The 19496-nt window shown below is 35.2% G+C and overlaps 2 protein-coding genes across 3 annotated transcripts; one reads left to right on the top strand and one right to left on the bottom strand.

The window, feature by feature from the left end:
* Positions 1-10201: 10201 nt before the first annotated feature.
* Positions 10202-13809, top strand: LOC110636222 (probable calcium-binding protein CML22). Of its 2 annotated transcripts, XM_021785834.2 has the most exons (6): positions 10202-10733; positions 11124-11165; positions 12576-12815; positions 12903-13105; positions 13215-13389; positions 13488-13809. In XM_021785834.2, exons 1-6 carry the CDS (start codon positions 10727-10729, stop codon positions 13598-13600), a joined length of 780 nt encoding a protein of 259 aa, XP_021641526.1. In that variant the 5' UTR covers positions 10202-10726; the 3' UTR covers positions 13601-13809. The 2 variants fall into 2 exon arrangements, with proteins under 2 accessions (XP_021641526.1, XP_021641527.1); XM_021785835.2 differs by lacking the exon at positions 11124-11165 and having other exon boundaries at positions 10204-10733.
* Positions 13810-13993: 184 nt separating this feature from the next.
* Positions 13994-17246, bottom strand: LOC110636177 (receptor like protein kinase S.2-like). Its single transcript, XM_021785744.2, has one exon. It carries the CDS (start codon positions 16745-16747, stop codon positions 14249-14251), a length of 2499 nt encoding a protein of 832 aa, XP_021641436.2. The 5' UTR covers positions 16748-17246; the 3' UTR covers positions 13994-14248.
* Positions 17247-19496: the final 2250 nt, after the last annotated feature.

The following is a 19496-nucleotide window of genomic DNA, read 5'->3' as shown; positions in this document are numbered from 1 at the left end:
CCATAAATCAAGAATAAATCCTTAGTTCTTCTCAAGTACTTAAGGATATTTTTGTGACTATCGATGTTCCAAACTGGATTGGATTGATACCTGCTAGTCAAACTAATAGCATATGCGATATCCGGCCTAGTACACAACATTGCATACATTAAACTTCCAATAGCCGAAGCATATGGAATCCTGGCCATCTTATCTTTTTCTTCAGGTGTCTTTGGAGACATCTCTTTAGAAAGGTGGATACCATGTCTCACTGGTAACAATCCTCTCTTGGAATCAAGCATGTTAAACCTCTTTAACACCTTTTCCAAGTATAGACTTTGGGATAAACCAATTATTCTTTTCGCTCTATCTCTATAGATGCGAATCCCAAGAATATAGGTTGCCTCCTAAGTCTTTCATGGAGAATGTATTTGACAACCATACCTTTATAGTCGTCCAACATACTGTATTATTACCCATCAACAGTATGTCATCCACATATAAGACAAGGAAAGTGATAGCATTGTCACTAACCTTCTTATATACACATGGCTCATCCTCATTTTTGATAAAACCAAAAGATTTAATGGCTTCATCAAAATGGATGTTCCAACTCCTCGAAGCTTGTTTCAACCCATAAATGGATCGCTTTAGCTTGCATACCTTGGAACCATCTTGGGATTCAAATCCCTTAGGTTGTTCCATGAAAATGTTTTCTTCAATGTATCCATTGAGAAAAGGCATTTTGACATCCATCGCCAAATCTCATAATCATAGTATGCATTTGCTAATAAAATCCTAATTGATTTAAGCATGGCAAAGCGAGAAAGTCTCCTCATAGTCTATTCCTTGCCTTTGGCGAAACCCTTTCGCTACTAGCCTTGCCTTATAGGTCTCTACCTTTCCATCAGAACCAATTTTCTTCTTGAAAACCCATTTGTTCCCTATAGGTACAATACCTTCAGGTGGGTCAACAAGATCCCAAACTTGATTCTTATACATGGAATCAATCTCGGATTTCATAGCATCAATCCATTTTTAAGATTCTATATCGATATAGCTTCTTCATAGGTAAGTGGATCATCTCCATGATCTACTTCTTCATGAGTAGACAACTCTTGTTCTTCTTCATGAAGAAAACCATATCTCACCGGTGGGTGAGATACCACAGTTGTTCTACGAGGAGCAGGATGTAGATGTTTCATCAATGGGTATAGGTTGACTAGATGGATCTATATCCATCGATGCATTGGTTGGTCGAATTCTCCAATTCTAACTCTATTTGCCTTCCTTTGCCTCCTTCTTGAACAAACATTTGTTCAAGAAATGTGGCATCTCTACTTATCACAACCTTTTATGAAGTAGGCAAATAAAAATAATATCCAAAACTATCTTTTGGATATCCAACAAATCGACCTTTTACGATCTGGTCTCCAATTTATCGGTGTTGACTTTTGATATAAGTTTGGACAACCCCAAATCTTAACATGCTTAAGACTTGGTTTTCTTCCATGCCATATCTCATAAGGTGTGGAAGAAACGATTTTGATGGAATCCTATTCGAATATACAAAGTGATTCTAATGCAAATCCCCAAAGGAGATTGGCATATCGGTATAGCTCATCATACTTCGTACCATATCCAATAGGGTACGATTTCTCCTTCAGATACACCATTCATTTGTGGCGTTCTGGAGGAGTCGGTGAGAAACAATGCCATGCTCTCTCAAGTATTCATCAAATTCGAGACTCAAATATTCACCTCCACGATCGATCGAAGAGCTTTAATACTTTTTCTGTTTGATTTTCTACTTGATTTAAATTCTTTGAACTTTTCAAAGGATTCATGTTTGTATTTCATCAAATACAAATACCCAAACCTTGATTTATCATCAGTAAAGGTAATAAAATAATGAAAGCCCCCTCTAGCCATTTCTTTAAATGGACCACATACATCACTATGTATTAGCTCCAAAATATTTTCAGCTCTTAGCCCTTGTCCAACAAAGGGTGATCTAGTCATTTTGCCTTGAAGGCAAGATTCACAAGTTAGAGTAGGCTCAGAGCCCAATGAGGATAAAAACCCCATTTTCTCCAATTTTGCAATCCTATCTTCTGCAACATGACATAACCTTAAGTGCCAAATATATTTTGAACTTGAGTTGGTTTTCACCATGGCATTGCATTCATTTAGATTGCTATACTCTGGCTAGTGGAAACACTTTCTTACTGGCAATGGAAACACTTTCCTGTTAGCAATGGAAACACTTTCCTGTTGGCAGTGGAAACACTTTCCTTTGCCTTTGTCAGCTTTGGTCTTCCCTTTCTGTTTAGCTATTTTCTTGGAAGGACCAGGAATATGAGGTTTCTTTTTCTTATTGCCCTTCTTCTTGTTGGACTTTCCAGCAGAAGAAGATGCAACCAAAGTTACCTCTTTTCCTTTATTGCCTGGCATATTCTTTTGGGCAATAACCAGCATGTTGAGTAATTCAGCTAAGGTGCATTCCTGTTTAGTCATATGGAAATTTGTCACAAAATTCCCAAAAGACTCGGGGAAGGGTGAAGGATCAAATCCGTCGGTAGTTGGAAATCCATGTTGAAGTCAAGATGTTCCAAGCGCTCAATCACCAATCATCTTATGGACATGATCCCCAACATTCTGTCCCTCAGACATCCTCATACGGAATAGCTGTCTAGATATCTCATACCTAGCATTCCTGCTGTGCTCACCATACAACTCTTATAGGTGAAGGAGGATCTCACTCGCACTCTTCATGTTCTCATGTTGCTTCTGTAACTCATTACTCATAGAAGCAAGCATGTAACACTTAGCTCTCATATCATGCTCCTTCCACTTGTCCAAAGTTTCATGTTCCTCTTGAGTGGCCTCTGGAGGTAAGGGACCAGGAACATTTGAATCTAGAACATATCTTATATGTTCAAGGTTCAAGACAAGTTTCAAATTTCTTAGCTAATCGCATGATTAGGTCTGTCAACCTATTGCGATCAAGTATGCTTGCAAGGATATTGGATGGTGGTAGTTGTTACGTGTTCATTTTTATCGAGAAAATTAATTGCGAAATAACGATTAATTAGTAAATGTATCATGTAATTAACCAAATATGATTATGGTCTTTTAATCAAATTGGTCCTCCCACTAACTTAGCGAATCCTACACTTCCAAAGTAGAAAACGGAAATCCTAGTTGGATGGATTTCTAGTGGGTGATTGAATTCTTATAATTCTATTGATCATCCTCGTACATCCATTATTGGAATTACAAAAACTATAAGTGAGCAACTCCTTGCCCATCACATCTCATGTGAGGTTCAATCCTTTACCTAGTCCCTAATGCTCAAAATCTCAGTACATCCATTATTGACTTATCTTGCATTAGTTAAGTTGATCCCATTGAGCGATAATTATGCAAATAATTTTAATGTCCTCAGGTACATCCAATATTGGCCACCAAACCATTTACATATTTACAACATCTTATGCTTAACAATTATTCTTAAGAAAATCTCTTAAATTAATTGCATCTCATGCAACTATTTAAAATTTCTTAAAATAATTGCCCCAATGGAGGGCTTATGTTATAATTACTTTAATTATAGCATTTCCAACTTAATCATTTGTTTGGAAGATTTTATAGCCATCCTAATTACTATTAAGGTCTCACTTTGCACATTATCCATTTAGCATGCATATATCATATAATTGCATACATTCCCATACATCTCATGCATTCATGGATAAGCGATAAATATGGTATGATCATGGACTTTCTAAGGGATTCAATGCGAGCCACCAAGAATTGAATCTGGGCATTCTAGGTGCATTTCATTCATTCATTTTACAAGAGTTGCTGAAGGAGTACATAATCAACACTTGATATTGAATTCCTCCCATTTGGTCCCACCAATGCTCTTGACCTCCTTGAACTTCTTGCAATCCAATATTACATAGTAATCCTTGGCATACCAAGGCGAATTTACAAGAACTTAAATAAATGAAATTACAACCCAAAAATATTACAAACTTAATAATACATGCCCAAAATAAATTAAAATAAATTAATTAATTTACAATCCCAAAGAAACACAAAAGAAATAAATCCAATCACATTGGTCTTTTATAGTCCATGATCATCCATCATGCATATCACTATTTAACAATTAAATAAAACATACATACTTAAATTAAATTGAATATCTCATATTCAACTTAAAAATCCAGATTTGAATATGATTCAAATAAATTTAAAAATTCAGATTTGAATCTCATTCAAACAAATTTAAAAATTCAGATTTGAATCACATTCAAACAACTTCAAAAATTCAGATTTGAATCACATTCAAACATTTTTAAAAAATCAGATTTGAATCACATTCAAATATTTTTTAAAAAATCAGATCTGAATTTTATTGAATCAATTTTAAAAAATCAGATTTAAATATGATTCAAACAACTTTAAAAATTCAGATTTGAATCACATTCAAACAACTTTTAAAATTCAGATTTGAATCACATTCAAACAATTTTTAAAATTCTGATTTGAATCATAATTTAATTGTGTGATTAAAACAACTAATTAAACACTTTAATTAGTCAAAGAATAGGCCTTAGAACATACAACAATTGCAGAATTAAAAGCCAAACCTTGAACCACCCAAGGAACCATTGTTGCCGCCACCAATGGTGGCTTCACCATGTGTGCCACCACACCTCATGATCCAACCAGCAATGAATCTCTTGATCTCATGATCAAACACACAATTAAATTATATAATCAACAATCTAAATGGCAAATATAGTGGCTCTGATACCAATTGTAGGAGCAGGCGTGAAAAACACAAGATTATACCATTGAATTCAAAAATTTTCACCTAGGGTCACATGCACCATGCAAGATTTATTTTTATCTATTTGATTTCAATGATAAACAACATATTAAAACTCTTTTAATATGTTTTGGGATCTGTATTTGCCATTTAAGATTTTAAAATTAATCAGATTAATTTTAGAACCCTAGATTAAATCAAGATCGATTACACTAACCTCTTGATGTCTTTGCGGCGTGTCACGCCTTTGAGATTCGTTTGAGGACACGGATGTTGTCCCTCTAGCTTGTCCACACCAAGAACACCTATGGCAGCCCTTGAACAGCTTCTAAAGCCTTTTCTATTAATTAGAAATTCAAGTTCTGCCTTTTAAGAGATTAGAGATGCAAACAGGACACTAGAAACAATTTCTAGTGTTCTTAATTCAAGAGATTGATGGCTAATCTCTTTGAATTGATGAGAGATGAAGAGAAATAGCTGGAGAGGCTCAAAGTGGCGTGACATATGAGAGGAGAGGCTGCTGGTTATGTTTTCTTTTCATAACCACACTTAAATAGCTAGGTTAACACATTAAACCCTAGCCACATGTCACCTTTTGATTAGCTCTAGGTTTAAGTGACCCAATCACATTGTGCCAAGTGTCAAACCTATATTTAATCTTGATTTTAATCATCTTACATGATTAAAAACATTTGGCAAGCTTATGTGTTATGCCATGTGTCACCATCTCATGGTGCGCCATGTGTCACACTGTGAAATGACCAAAATGCCCCTGTGTCTTAATTTTGAGTTCTTAACCCAAAATAATTATTTTCTTCTTCTAATTAATTTATATCAAATATAAATTAATTAATTAATCTCTATTAATTAATTTCTCATCAATTAAATTCATATTTAAACACTTTAAATATAAATTTAATTTATACTACACATCCAATAATCTAGATTTGGTTTCAAGTCATGCTAGGGACTTTGCAATTTAATTGCAAACCAAATCTATTTAATTAATCAATTAAACTCTTTAATTAATTAATTAAATCATATTTAAATAGGTGATAACTTGTGTATGTGTGTGACTTACTAGGCTCATCACTAATTGGCAATGAGACATGATATCAACTCTTAATATCATCAGAACTCTTTCTTACCATAAATGATTTCTCTAAATCATTTTATGAACCTCATAGACCATGGTTAACACCTAGCATAGCATGCCATGGCCACCCAATTAGTAATAAGGTTTACCTTAAATGAACCTATAATCATATGTTACCATGCACTAGAATCTCTCATTACAAAATCCCAACTCAATTTGAGTCATGGTTTATGTCAAACTCCATTTGCTATGAATATTATGTTCTCTTTTAATTCCAGTTCTTGATTAAAAGATTTTTCTCATCAGAAACTCTTTTCTGAATAAATCTATCTGTCCTGGCCAGGAACTTGAAACATCAAGAACAATTAAATGAACATAGGATTTTATCTCTATTTACTTAGAGGCAGATTCCTTCTTGATCAACACCTACCTCCATATATAACTAGCGAGCCAACACATGCCCATATACCCATACATAGTACAAGTATGAAAGCGATATCAAAATCAAACTACCTATATACAAGATAACTGTGCTATCTCAGTCTAAAGATTATATGCTTGATATGATTTATGACAAAACATTGACAAGAGTAAACTCCATGTGCTTGTCATAAGTGTCACTGTTCGACCTACTTATCATTTATAAGTGCCTATCAAGTTTGTTATATGGCATGAGACTCACCATTCCATCTTATTTATATCTCATATAAATAACTTAGGAACAAACATGAATACAATCTTTCTGGATAAGTCATGTCCTTATTATGAAGTATCCTCAATTGTGAACCTATTTATGATACTTTGTGCTAGAAATATTGTCACTCATATTCTTAACAACTTAAGAATAATATTTCTAACAAAATATCAATGGACCTTTTCTATTACACATAAATATATTATGTAAACGGAAAAGTGGAAATGCCTTTTATTATTAAAAATATGTACAAGATACATACTAAATGATATGCTCTAGGGCATACTACTAACAGAAACTACTAATCCATTTCTTTTAGCAACAAGGATAAAAGTTCTTAGATGTTTGAAATGTTGCTCAATAGAAGATGAAAAGATTAAGACATCATCAATGTAAACTATGCAAAATGCAGATTATGGATTAAAAATGTCATTCATGATGCATTGAAATTCAGATGGGGCATTTTTCAAACCAAATGGCATGACATTCCATTCATATTGGCCAAACGGGACGGTGAAAGCAGTTTTGTAACGATCTTTGAGAGCTATTTGTATTTGCCAAAAGCCAGATTTCATGTCAAACTTTGAAAAGATTTTTGCAGCAAAAAGTTTTTGAAGAAGATCCCTTTTGTTTGGAATCGGGTAACGAATCCATTTCAAAGCTTTGTTAAGAGGCTTATAGTTAATAACAAGTCGGGGGACTCCTCTTTTAATTTCGGAAGACTTGTTAACATAAAAAGCAGCACAACTCCAGGGGGACCTTGAAGCAGAAATTAAATTTTTAGAAAGCAAATCTTTAATCTCATTTCTACAGTGGTCTTCAAGTTCTTTATTCATTTGAATTGGGCGCGCTTTAGTAGGAATTTGAGATTCTTGAAAATCATTTTCGTAAGGGAGGTCAACAACATGTTGTTTTCTTTCCCAAAAAGCATTCGGAAGATCTGAACAAACAGTATTTTCTATTTGTCGTTGAAGAAGAGAAATCCTTTTCTTTAAAACAGGATGTTGAAGTTGATTTTGAATTCTTTGGATTAAAACAGTTTTTCTTAGTTTTTGGAGTTCGATTTCCTTTGACAAAATCAGACAATTGAGTTGATTTTCATAAACAGAGCAGGCTTTAATAATGTGCAAGTTACGAGTTTGAGGTTTTTCAATAAAAGGGAAAACAATCTTTTTTCCTTTAAGCTTAGCAGAAATATGATCATAATTAACAGCATAAGGAGTAATAAGATTTATGAATGGAGTGCCAAGTACGACCGTATGATGAATGTTATGCACAAGCAAGAATGAAGTTTTGATTTGCAAACCGTTATTCAAAACGTATGCATCAGTTTTTGAATCAATTTCGAGATAAGAGTTGTTAGCGGCCTTGAGCTTTTCAGTAGTTGCTTCTCGGAATGCTTTTGGAATTATTTCTTCCTTGATACAATTAAGGTCAGCACCTGTATCAAAGAGAGCAATAGTATCCAATCGAAAATCATCAGAAATTTTCAAAGTTATTTTGACCAAATATTTTTGGAAAGTGACTTGTTTTAAAATTGAAAGAAAATTATCTGGAACATCTTGTAGATTGGCTAGTTGTGGTGTTTCAGTTTCAGGTTCTGGATTGTCTTCTTCTTCTTCAGAAAATTTGTTAAGAAGAAGTTGAATGGCAACAGAGTCTTCCTTCTGTTTGGTTTGGAGTTGCTTGAGTTCAGACTTGATAGTTTTGATTTCAGTCTGGAGTTCTTGAATGGTGGAATCAGAGGTTTTTGTTTTGGAATTTTGAGCCTTTTGTAAGATGACTATGAGGTCATAGGGGTTATTGGCTTTAGATGGCACAGAAGTAGAAGGGGTTTGAGAAGATGATGCCTCAAAAGAATGTTGAAGCTTGGTGAGATATTCTTTCTGAAGTTGAGGGTCTTGGATGTGTTGAATAACATCAAGCATAAACCTTTGATCTCTGGTGAGCATATTCAGTTGCTTTTCGGATTTATCAGAAGTAGAAGAGTCAGAGAGGACTTCATTAAGCTGGAGGGCCTGATTATCTTCTGAAGAAATTGAAACAGTTTCTTCAGAATCAGAAGACTCAAGCAAAAGGGCTTCAAGTTTATACAAAGTTTCTTCTTCAAGTTGGAGCTCATGGATTCTCCTGTTGAGCTTGCAATATTTTGCAATGTGACCTTTCTTGCCACACCTATAGCAAGTAACGTCTTTTCTGAGAGTAGAATTGGGATCATAGGGTCTTTGAGAAGGTTTTTGGTACTTTCCATTGTAAGACTTTCCTTTGGGAGGTCTGTCTTGGTAGTAGGTGGTTTTCTGTTTGGAAAAGTGTTTTTTGTGCTTGCGATGTCTTCTGGTTTGACAGTCTGTGCATGGTTTGAAAGTTGAAGAGGAAGATGGTTTTTGGTGGGAAATATCGAATTGTTGGCAGAAGGTTCCAAGTTCTTTTTTGGTTTTGTGGAGCTCCCATTTGAGTTGTTTCTGTAGCTTAAGATCTTGGCAAATCTTCAAGCCTTCTTTCTGGGTGAAACTGATGAGTTCTCCATAGGTGAGCTGATCATAAGGAATTTTCTCGTTTTTCTGTTCCTTGATCTTATTTCGAACCTTTTCTCCAAGGAGAGGGGGGAGGCCAGCAAGGAATTTCTCCTTCCAAAATGGAGATTAGAGTCTTCTCGAAGCATAACTCTAGTAAGGAAAGTATCCTTATACCATTTGAAGTCACTAAACTTTTTGCACCGAAAATTTGAAAGAAGCTCGGCATTCTTGTCTTTGAGATGCGAAGGATCTTCGACAAAGTGAAGTGTCAAGGCTAAGATGAGGGTGGCAACAGCATTTTGGATTGGTCTGCCATTTTCATCAAGTATCGGATTTTGATCTTCATCTAGTTCAACAGACTTTAGAATCTCAAGTTTCTGCTGGGGAGTGAGATAGTAATCCCACCATCCTTTTAGTTGACCTGAGAGTCCTGCTATGAGAAGTTCTGCAATAGCTTGATCAGTGGTGCCTACCTGGGTTCGATAGGCATTTGCGGCCATCGTCATTTGTTGGAATATGTTGAGAACATTGTATTCTGACATTCCATCTATGTTCCATTCATAAACAGAAGAAGCATTGTAGCGGCTTTGGGAGAGGGCACTCGGCTTATCTTCCAGATTGATATCTGGAGCAGTGGCTCGTGGATAGTAAAGCTGTTGAGGATTCTGCCAATGAACTTTATGTATTCTTGGAAGAGCTTATTCTTAGAAGGCGTTTTCTTTGTCAGACGGTTGTTCCATTACATTGACAGAGGCTTAGGGGTGTCTGGAATGATGACATTGGACTTTGAAGAAGTTGATGGAAGTTGGTTCAGGCAATTCTGAATAGCTTGTAGAAATTTTTTATTGTTTTTTTGTTAGAGGCTAGCCAGAGAGCTTTTTGAAACTTCAAAAGGCTTGAGCTTTCATCTTTATTTTTGTGGAGGGGATGATATATATATATATATATATATATATATATATATATATATATATATATATATATATATATATATATATATATATATATTTATATATATATATATATATATATATATATATATATATATATATATATTATCGTTTTAGTCAAAATTAAAAATTAAGGTTTTCTAGTTTGTCAAACGATAAATGTCAGTATCGGAAAAGGAGAAAAATTTTCAGAGCGAAGAAATTATTTAATCTAATTATGCTTCTACTGAATTAAAGGAAAACAGAATCGAAAAAAAAAAGAAGCTGTTTCAATAAAAGAAAAGAGAGAAGAAAGGGGAGAAGAAGATGTTGTGGAGGAGATGATCAGAGAAGACTGAATGGCACCATTTTTAATGGAGGATAATGTCAGCAAGCACTTTGACAAAAGTTAGAGAAAGAAAGAAAGATGATAGAGAAAAAGGGAGGAGAGGAGAGGAGAGAGAAAACATAAACCAAACAATTTCCTGCCAATCCAATCGATGGGAACACTAAAAAATCCTTCCATTGACCTCGCGATGTCACCTGCTTCAAGAAATAGCCATCGGTTTCCTTCAAAATATAGTAGAGAGTAAGATCGAGAACTGTGGATGTGTAATAAGTTCCTAATGAAGTAGAACTCCCAATATTTTCAGTTCTGAACAGTCACCAATGATGGGTTAGTGGATTTTATTTATTTATTTATTTCGTTTATAGCTTTCTTTGGTTCAAAGCTGTGGAATTTGATTCCAATTTTTATATTTTTTTTAAGAATGAAGATAGCATGAATTCTTTTGGCATCAGTCTAGTATAAGCATAAAGGATATGCTTTGTAGCCTAATGACGATTATATTTCAACATTAGATAGAGAGAGAGATTGAGTACCTAATAATTCTGCTTGCTGTCAAAAGCCATAATGGCACCTCCACTTTAGAGAACCCCAATTTGCTTATTCTTGACCTGCTTTTCCCTCTCTTTGCTTTGTGGGCATTTAAATACGGCCTTTTTACCATTTTTCCTATAATATATTGTTACCTTGTGACTTCTTTTGCTTTCTTGGAACAACCAGCTGCTTCTTCTCTCTCACCAACTACTATGAAAGATTCACTGGGTATGTCTTTCTCTGTCTCATTTTCTTTTTCTTATTCTGTATTTTTATCCCTTTTCTTATTATTTTGTTGAATCAACCAGCTTCTGTAAAACCCATGGTTGGGAATTGAAAAATATGTGAACAAATGCCTGAAAGCTTCTGGGTATACAAGATAACCTTGAAGCTTTAATCTTTGCTGTTTAACTCATGTTCAGTTAGTGTCTTAACCCATACAGATTAAGCTTCCTGTATTATTTATCAGTTATGATTCTTGACTTTGTTTTGTTTGCCGTATCTTTGGTAAAAGGTCATTTTCGAATTCCTTATGTTTCTAAAATATTAATATATATTTATTTATCTGGGGAATATGGTGAAACTACTGGAATGGTTTTTCTCTTATGTTATTTGAATAGAGCCTCCAGAATTTCTTCTATTTTAGAGGATTTCTGGTTTCTATTGCAAATGCTTAATCTAATTGATGTAGAACAGTGAAAGTAGTTTTAAAGAAACCCATGGCAGCATTATGACTTTGCTGGACTGTTGTAAAGCCCATTATAGTTCCATGCGTTACACCACAAAATTGCTCCTTAACTAGTTATATGACGTTATTCCCTTCTTGATGAATAATAAATCTTGGGTTTAGAGTGGCTAGACTTAGAACGTAGGCGATAGAATTGATTGTCCAAATTTAACAAGTTATTCCACGGATTATTTCCTTATAGATTACATTTTGGTTTTGGAAAGAACAAGAGGACGGAACTCAAGGAGGGATTTTTTTTTTTTTAATGGAATTTTACTTCACTTCCTTTTTCTTAATGTTTGAAGGTTCAGAAAATGCATGTTTGGTGCCATGGGTTAATTCTTGGGCACTTTAGTGTATCGAGGTACATAAGAGCACACACTAGATTGATTAGATAATATCCTCATGTATGAATAAAAGGAATAAGCTCAAGGAAGGAATTCTTTTTGCGGTATTTTCTTTCATTTCCTTTTCCTTGTTCATTACTATATGCAAAAATTGCTGTTGGAAGTTGGATTCTTTGCATTAATTCTAGAGCACCCTAAGAACATGGGAGTACTTGAGAATTAATGCTAGATTGATTAGCAAATAGGTGAAATTTATTCCAGATTCTTTGGATTTATTGTAGAGCACTCTGAGACCATTGGACTGTTTGAGACGAATGCTGGGCTTAATGGACAATATTCTCATATATGAATTAATTTAGTGGAAACTACTTCAATAGTTATAAAGAATTTTCCAGTATTTTTTTATTGTTTATCAACATAAATGATATAGATATTTACTCTTATATATATATTTAGCATATATTAATGGACAAAATTTACCATGCCATGGAACAATGTAAATGCATACATATCTTCTCTCTTTTGCTGAGCCTATATTTGATTCATCCTTGTGTCCTTTTTAAGGCACATCTCACTCTTGCCCTTCTCTGAAGTCATTGTCATCCAAAGTAGGAGAGTTGTTTTGCCATTGTGGTTCACAAAACAAATACAAGAGGCTAGATGCAAAGCTTGAAAAGAAGATGATTGAAGTAAAGAGAAGTTCATCAGGGCATGCAAATTTTAAATCTATTAACAGTATAATCTTGAGGTTTCCTCGGTTCAAAGAGGGACTGAAAAACATCAGAGGCGTATTTGAACAATATGGTTAGTTTCCACCAGGTTTCTTTTCTATAGCCTGAGATATTATGGTGGATATACTGCATATCTACTCTCATTAATTCCATCTGATAGATGAAGATGCAAATGGTGCTATTGACCGTGAGGAACTCAAGAGATGCTTACAGAAACTACAACTCAATCTGAAAGAACAGGAGGTTGAGGATTTGTTTCATTCCTGTGATATTGATGGGAGCCAGGGGATACAATTCAATGAGTTCATTGTTCTTCTGTGTCTCATCTATCTCCTAGTGGAACATTCCTCCTCCCCTCATAATGTATCCAGGATAAACTCAAACTTTGTCTTATTGAATCTTTCTATTATTGAAGGGATTAACTGTTTGCATTGCTGTTCCATATATTTGATGGCCTATGGATTTCTTTCAGACATCAAAGATGGGTTCACCAGAGCTTGAGGCCACTTTTGATACTTTGGTTGAAGCATTCTTATTTCTTGACAAGAATGGTGATGGAAAGTTAAACAAGAAAGATGTGCTCAAAGCTTTGAATGAGGATTCCCCTTGGGAGAAATCACCTGCGCACATCACCAAGTCCCGATTCAGTATTAATCTTCTTTACATGCTATAATTCTATGTCTAATTTTGTACTGATAGCAAGTTATTTTAACCATCTTCTGGTGATTCCTGTGAACAAATGCAGGGGAAATGGATTGGGACAGGAATGGGAAGGTCAGCTTCAGAGAGTTCCTCTTTGCTTTAATAAATTGGGTTGGGATTGATGCTGATGAGGAAATTCCTGCAATGGGAAGTTAAAACTAAGTGCAGGAAATTCAAACAAATGTGATGGATAATAGTCCAACATGATGTCTGATCAAAGAATTTATGTAAATACCTGAAAAATTCTAGTCTAATATTCAGAACTGTTGTTTGTTTGTCATGTTCATGTATTTTATATCGTTTCCTTTCAAAATAAAAGTTCTGATCAATATGAATCAAATTTGATAAGTAGTGACATTATCTCATTTCTTCCTTATGAGAGAAGGATGCTTAGGGAGCATATATATATATATATATATATATATATATATATATATATATATATATATATATATATATATATATATAATTTTTTTTTTCCTTTTTTGATTCTTTTCTTTATATACTGCTTAAATAATCTTTGAAGAATTGGGCAGAAAGTGAGCTCTGTTTGCGAGTATAACCAAATTTCTCCGCTGTAGCTTCTTGTGTGTAGATGGTACCTATACAGATGAATTTTATACATTGTAAAGTGAGGAAAAATACTACATGAGTGGATATATTTAAAAACACAAAAATCTATGTAAACAATAAAACAAAGCAGCTGCATCTAGTCTACAGAGGTTGCAAAAACAGAAGAAACAAAAGAACTTCTAGTTGCCTCAAAGACCTAGCAATCTTCATCTGTTTGTGACTGTTGTTTACTCATTGTATTCCCAGAGCTTTGATTCCCTTAATCAATGACAAGGAATAAGCATTATTTTGTTTCCATTCCTCTCTACTTTCCTTCTTTTGTTCTGCTGCCATGAAGAATTGATCATTACCATCAAGAATGCTTACTGTCTGCCTCATGCTTGGTCTTAATTCTGGGTTGGACCTAGTGCATGTAATTCCCAATTTGATGAGTCTCATCAGTTCCTTATGATCGTACTCACAGTTCAACCTTATATCAACGAGGTCCTCCAGTGGCCTTTTCTGTGCCTCAAACTCATGAACTCTATTGACCACTAGCACCTCAGGTCGCCGGAAGTCTACAGCCATCTGTCCAGTGACCACCTCAAGCACTACCACACCAAAGCTATACACATCAGCCATTGGCGTTGCTTCGCCAGATTCTATGTACTCTGGTGACATGTAACCAAAAATCCCGCGAACTGATTTATTTCCCTTACTGGCTGCTTTATGGGCACGGTCATTTCTTGTCAAGAATTCCGCAAGGGCAAAGTTACCGAGTCGTGGGTTCATGTCTGGATCAAGAATGACAGAAGAAGAGGTGATGTTTCTGTGGATAACTTGTTCATCCCATTCCTCATGAAGATAAAGAATGGCAGAAGCAAGGGACTTGACAATGTTGTATCGGTGATGCCATTGCAGGATAGAATGGCCAACTCTGTTATCATGATGGAAAAGGAGGTGACTTAGGAGACGATTTGCTGAATAATCATAGACGACAAGCAACTCTCCTTGCTCGGTGCACCATCCACGGAGCTGTATTAGGTTGCGATGGCGGAGCTTGGCTAAATTTTGGAGTTCAGATGAAAATCGTGTTCTTATTGCAGGGCATTTTGTCATGCCAAGCCTCTTCACCAGAACCTGGTGGCCATCATCGAGGATGCCTTGGTAAGCAGTTCCAAAGTCCACCTCCGCTACCCTATGTGAGTCAGCGAAATTGTTAGTAGCAGAAATAATTTCCTTGTAGGATATCTCCCTTGGAGTTTCCACCATGAAGTGTTTGCTTTGTCGATGACTTCTGTTGTTAGATGAACTAAGATCATTGTTTCCCAATTCTGCAGTTGCATATATAGTTTCTCCAATGGCTGTGACAAAGGTTGAAGTAGTGGATGTGACTGTAGTGTTGGAGCTCGGTGTAGAGGTGGTGGACCTGGCAGTGGTGTTGCTTGTGCTAGTATTGGAAGGGGAGGATAAGGACACGTATCGAGGATGGGACTGAAATGATGGTAGAGGTGGCAAGTTGCCTGAAATGTTTCCAGAAAGTATTTCCACAATCCATTTCATGTTAGGCCGAAGTTGTGGGTTGTGGAGTGTGCAGAGGAGCCCGAGATGAATCAATCGCTCCATATCAGAGAGCGAATAGGATCCATCTGGGAGCCTACTGTCCCCTGCTTGTAAAGGTTTCCCCATATCGTATAGTCTTCTGATCCAGTCAAGCAAAATGATCTGATCATCTGAGTATGTGAGATCCACAGCCCGCCTCCCAGACACTACTTCTAACACAACAATCCCAAAACTGAAAACATCAGATTTTGCAGTAGCAACACTTTTTTTCTGGAAGCTTTCAGGTGGCAAATAACCAATAGTGCCACCAATTCTAGTTGACTCTGCCAAGCGAAATCGGTTGTTTCTCATTGAAGGCATCCTAGTTTGGTACTGAAGTTCATGTTCCAGCCACCTTGCCAACCCAAAGTCACCAAGCCGAGCATTATAATGGGAGTCAAGCATCACGTTACTTGTCTTTACATCCCTGTGAATGATCTGAGTCTCCAATTGTTCATGGAGATAATGTAGTGCAGCTGCCAGGCCACCAATTATTTTCCTTCTTCTCTCCCAATTAAGAGGTGCCGCTGTCATGTTTTCGGGCCTTCTAAAAAGCAACCTGTCGAGGCTGCGGTTAGGCATGTAGTCATAAACCAGAAGCAACTGGTCTTCGTGAACGCACCATCCTCTTAGCCTTACAAGATTCCTGTGTCGTAGGTGAGCCACAGCAACTAACTCGGCTTCAAAAGTCTTCTCAAACTGTTCCCCTTTCTCAGCCAAGCATTTCACGGCAACCACAGTACCATCACTAGGTAAAACTGCTCTATAAACTTTGCCAAAACCTCCACTACCAAGAATTTCATCTTCACTAAACCCATTAGAACCAATAAAAAGCTCTGCATAACTGAAAATCCTCGGATTGTCACCACCAACCTTCTCAGATATTTGAATTCCGTCAAGATCGTGAAACGCACCAGATTCTTGTTTTCTTGGTCTCTCAGGTTGACAACAACCAACCCATTTCGAGTCATACAACCGGCGTAAAAAATCACCAAAGAAAGTTAGAACTTGACTCCCGCAGCCACCACGGTGGTGGTGTTTTCTGACCTTTTCTTTAGCAGGTGAAGGTGGAGGGACCTGGGGGTGGTCATATGGTGCGATTTCATCTAAGTCAGCCGGCAAGATGATACAAAGGCGGTTGAGCTTCATGACAATGGTGCCAGAGAATGGCTAGAAAGGCATTAAAGGAAGGAAATTAAGGTGACCAAACGAAAATGAAGTGTACTTTACTGGACGTGCATTTATATTAATGAAAATTGGGTACCTTTTCAAGGTGTGGTTTTATTCAACCTTGTGAGGTTGCATGGTTGAATTGTATTCAATCAACCGCTCAACAAGGGACCTACCAAGCATACATCACCATGGAAGGTTCTCAACAGCAAAAAATTTGAAAAAAAAAACCCTACTCTTCAGAACCTTAAATTTCATATTCTATAGTTTCTGGAGCACATCCAAGAATGCAATGGATGTTTTCACGAGAGGTTTCTTGGTCGTACACAACACCTTTATTAGAGAGCTTACATGGTCTTGAAGTCTGCTTTAACATGTCAACCATTCTACAACACCTTTGTTTTCTTTGGTACATCACTACTTTTTTACATTTGACACTTATGGGAAGGCTTCTTAAAATGGCAAAAATGTGTGAGACATTAATTTGATTCAATTCTCCTGGCTAAATCTTGTATGAATTGAACTCCTAATAGAAGTGGGTTTGGTGGATTGCATTTAGTGTTTGTGAGAATATAACGGAAAGAAATTGAGACTCAAATTTGAGATGGCATAATAATATAAATGGCTTCAATATCACTAAATTAAAGTTTATTGGTTTTGAATTTTTATTTTAATACTGCACTAAAATGATATTACAAGTGAGCTTTTACAGGCTTGGCATGATGCTAGAAATTAGTTTCATACTATGATTAATTGGAAATTTTCCTTGCCACTTCTTATCATTCAAGTATATCTCACGGTTCTATCCTGTGTGGCAATTTATGCTGTAATTGACTTGTTGGAAACAGCTTTTCCATTAGAGACGTAATTGGATTCGAATTTTTATTTTAAAGCTATCAATACTGAGTAGGATTTGGAAATCTGAAAAGGGATTAACACCAAAAACTTTCTCAATCACACCACCAACCTTAGCCAGTGCCTTGTGATTTGATAGACAGCACAAATGCCGAAATGTGATTCCAGGTTTGAATAAGAGCACCAAAAACAACACTTTCGGATAGAAGATTCTTCCACAGCAACTCTTATCAAATTACCATGCGTAGAAAATTAAACATGTTTAGACATGTTTCTTGATCTCTCAGTAATTAACAAAAGGTGAAAGATATCAAATCGTAAGTTCCCATCAAAACAGATGGGAATCACCTGTGCACAACCAGAGGCGCAATCAGTGATATGGGTTGTGGTTAAAAGTCATTTTTGGCACAGCTGTGTTGGAGAAGTGGGACCCTGGTGTTCTGGATTTGGCATTGTCTGATGTTGTTAAAAAATCTGAGCAGGGGATTGTTGGCACTTAGCTTTCAGGAAGATGTTTATTTATTGGGGATGTAAAGGCGAGTTAGTTTCAAGGTTGGTTGCCTACTTCTTCTGTTTCAGTCCTATTAATTGGAGGGGGTCCGCTTTTGTTATGGCTTATGGAGCTTAGTTAGGGACCATATTTTGAAATTTGAATGCTAGGGTCTCTTCCTTCCTTGCTGCTGACTCCCTTTCAGTCTCTGGGACTTTACAGGAGCCAAGAATTCAATGGGATTTCAATTTTTCCTCCAGGAGGGAGAACTGAAATTCTGGCTACTATTACTTCATCAGATCTTACTATCAGACAATATTTTAAAATTTTTACTATTTTAAAAAATATATATATTTTTTAAATATTAAAGAATAGTGATTCGAACTCAGCTACTAAATCAAGTCAGATAATTATATATCATTACTCTGACATATATAAAATGCTTAGTAATAAATAACATTTAGGATTTCAATTATGATTAACATTTAGTAAGGGATTAAAAGTGAAAACTCGAATTTGAATTTACGAAATGAATAATATACTTTCTGAACTAAACTAGAGTACTAAACTATTCAAGAATTAAAAACTTAAATGCTCGAAGATTATTAGATACTATCGTAATCTCAAATACCGAGTTATGTTGATCAAAATTTTCATATTTGTTACAGATGTTTTCATTAATCAACAGATAAAAATGGGGTATGAAACTTGATCAAATATCATGCTAAATGATACTAATTAAATGATACTAATCCATAATTAATTGATGTTTGCTTAATTTTAAATTCTAGTGACACTCTATAATAAATCATACATTAATGTATTGACACTCCACGATCTTTGGATTATTTTACATTAATTGGCAGAAATTTGAATTGTTTTAAAGTCTTTGGAGTCTACCTAGCATAATATGGGCTCATTTCAAAGCGTAATATTGGAGGGATTTTATTCATTTATTATTTCATATAATATTTATTTATTTATTATATGCAATGTTTTAAATTTGATTCAATTCAAAAAGAGCCGTATTCATGTGTTCATGTTATTAAAATTTTGGTAGATTATAATTAATTAATTTTTAATAAAAAATTTAGGGATAAATAGAGTATTTTATTTCAAGATTAAGGAAACCCCACATACTACTGGAGATTTATAATATGTCTTATTTATTGCCCATTTATGAAAAATTTCAATAATAATTAATAAAATTTTAACTCGAAATTAAATTTTTAACTATTGTGAATAATAATTAATTTATTTATTTCGCTTTAAAATTATTGTCCCAATAATTATATAAAAATATTATAAAAAAAAATGAAAGTATTTAAATTTCAAAAAGAATATAAGATGATTATTAATTATTCTGCACTTGATAGTGATGAA

Source organism: Hevea brasiliensis, chromosome 15 (assembly GCF_030052815.1).
Source record: "Hevea brasiliensis isolate MT/VB/25A 57/8 chromosome 15, ASM3005281v1, whole genome shotgun sequence".
Taxonomy (NCBI): Eukaryota; Viridiplantae; Streptophyta; class Magnoliopsida; order Malpighiales; family Euphorbiaceae; genus Hevea; species Hevea brasiliensis.
This window is presented reverse-complemented; position numbering and strand designations above follow the sequence as displayed.

Coding starts and splice junctions, on each gene's coding strand:
- LOC110636177 (XM_021785744.2), bottom strand. CDS start 16,747: ATGAAGCTCAACCGCCTTTGTATCATCTTGCCGGCTGACTTAGATGAA.
- LOC110636222 (XM_021785834.2), top strand. Junction 12,816..12,902: donor AGGCGTATTTGAACAATATG/GTTAGTTTCCAC, acceptor TCCATCTGATAG/ATGAAGATGCAAATGGTGCT. Junction 13,106..13,214: donor ATTCCTCCTCCCCTCATAAT/GTATCCAGGATA, acceptor GATTTCTTTCAG/ACATCAAAGATGGGTTCACC.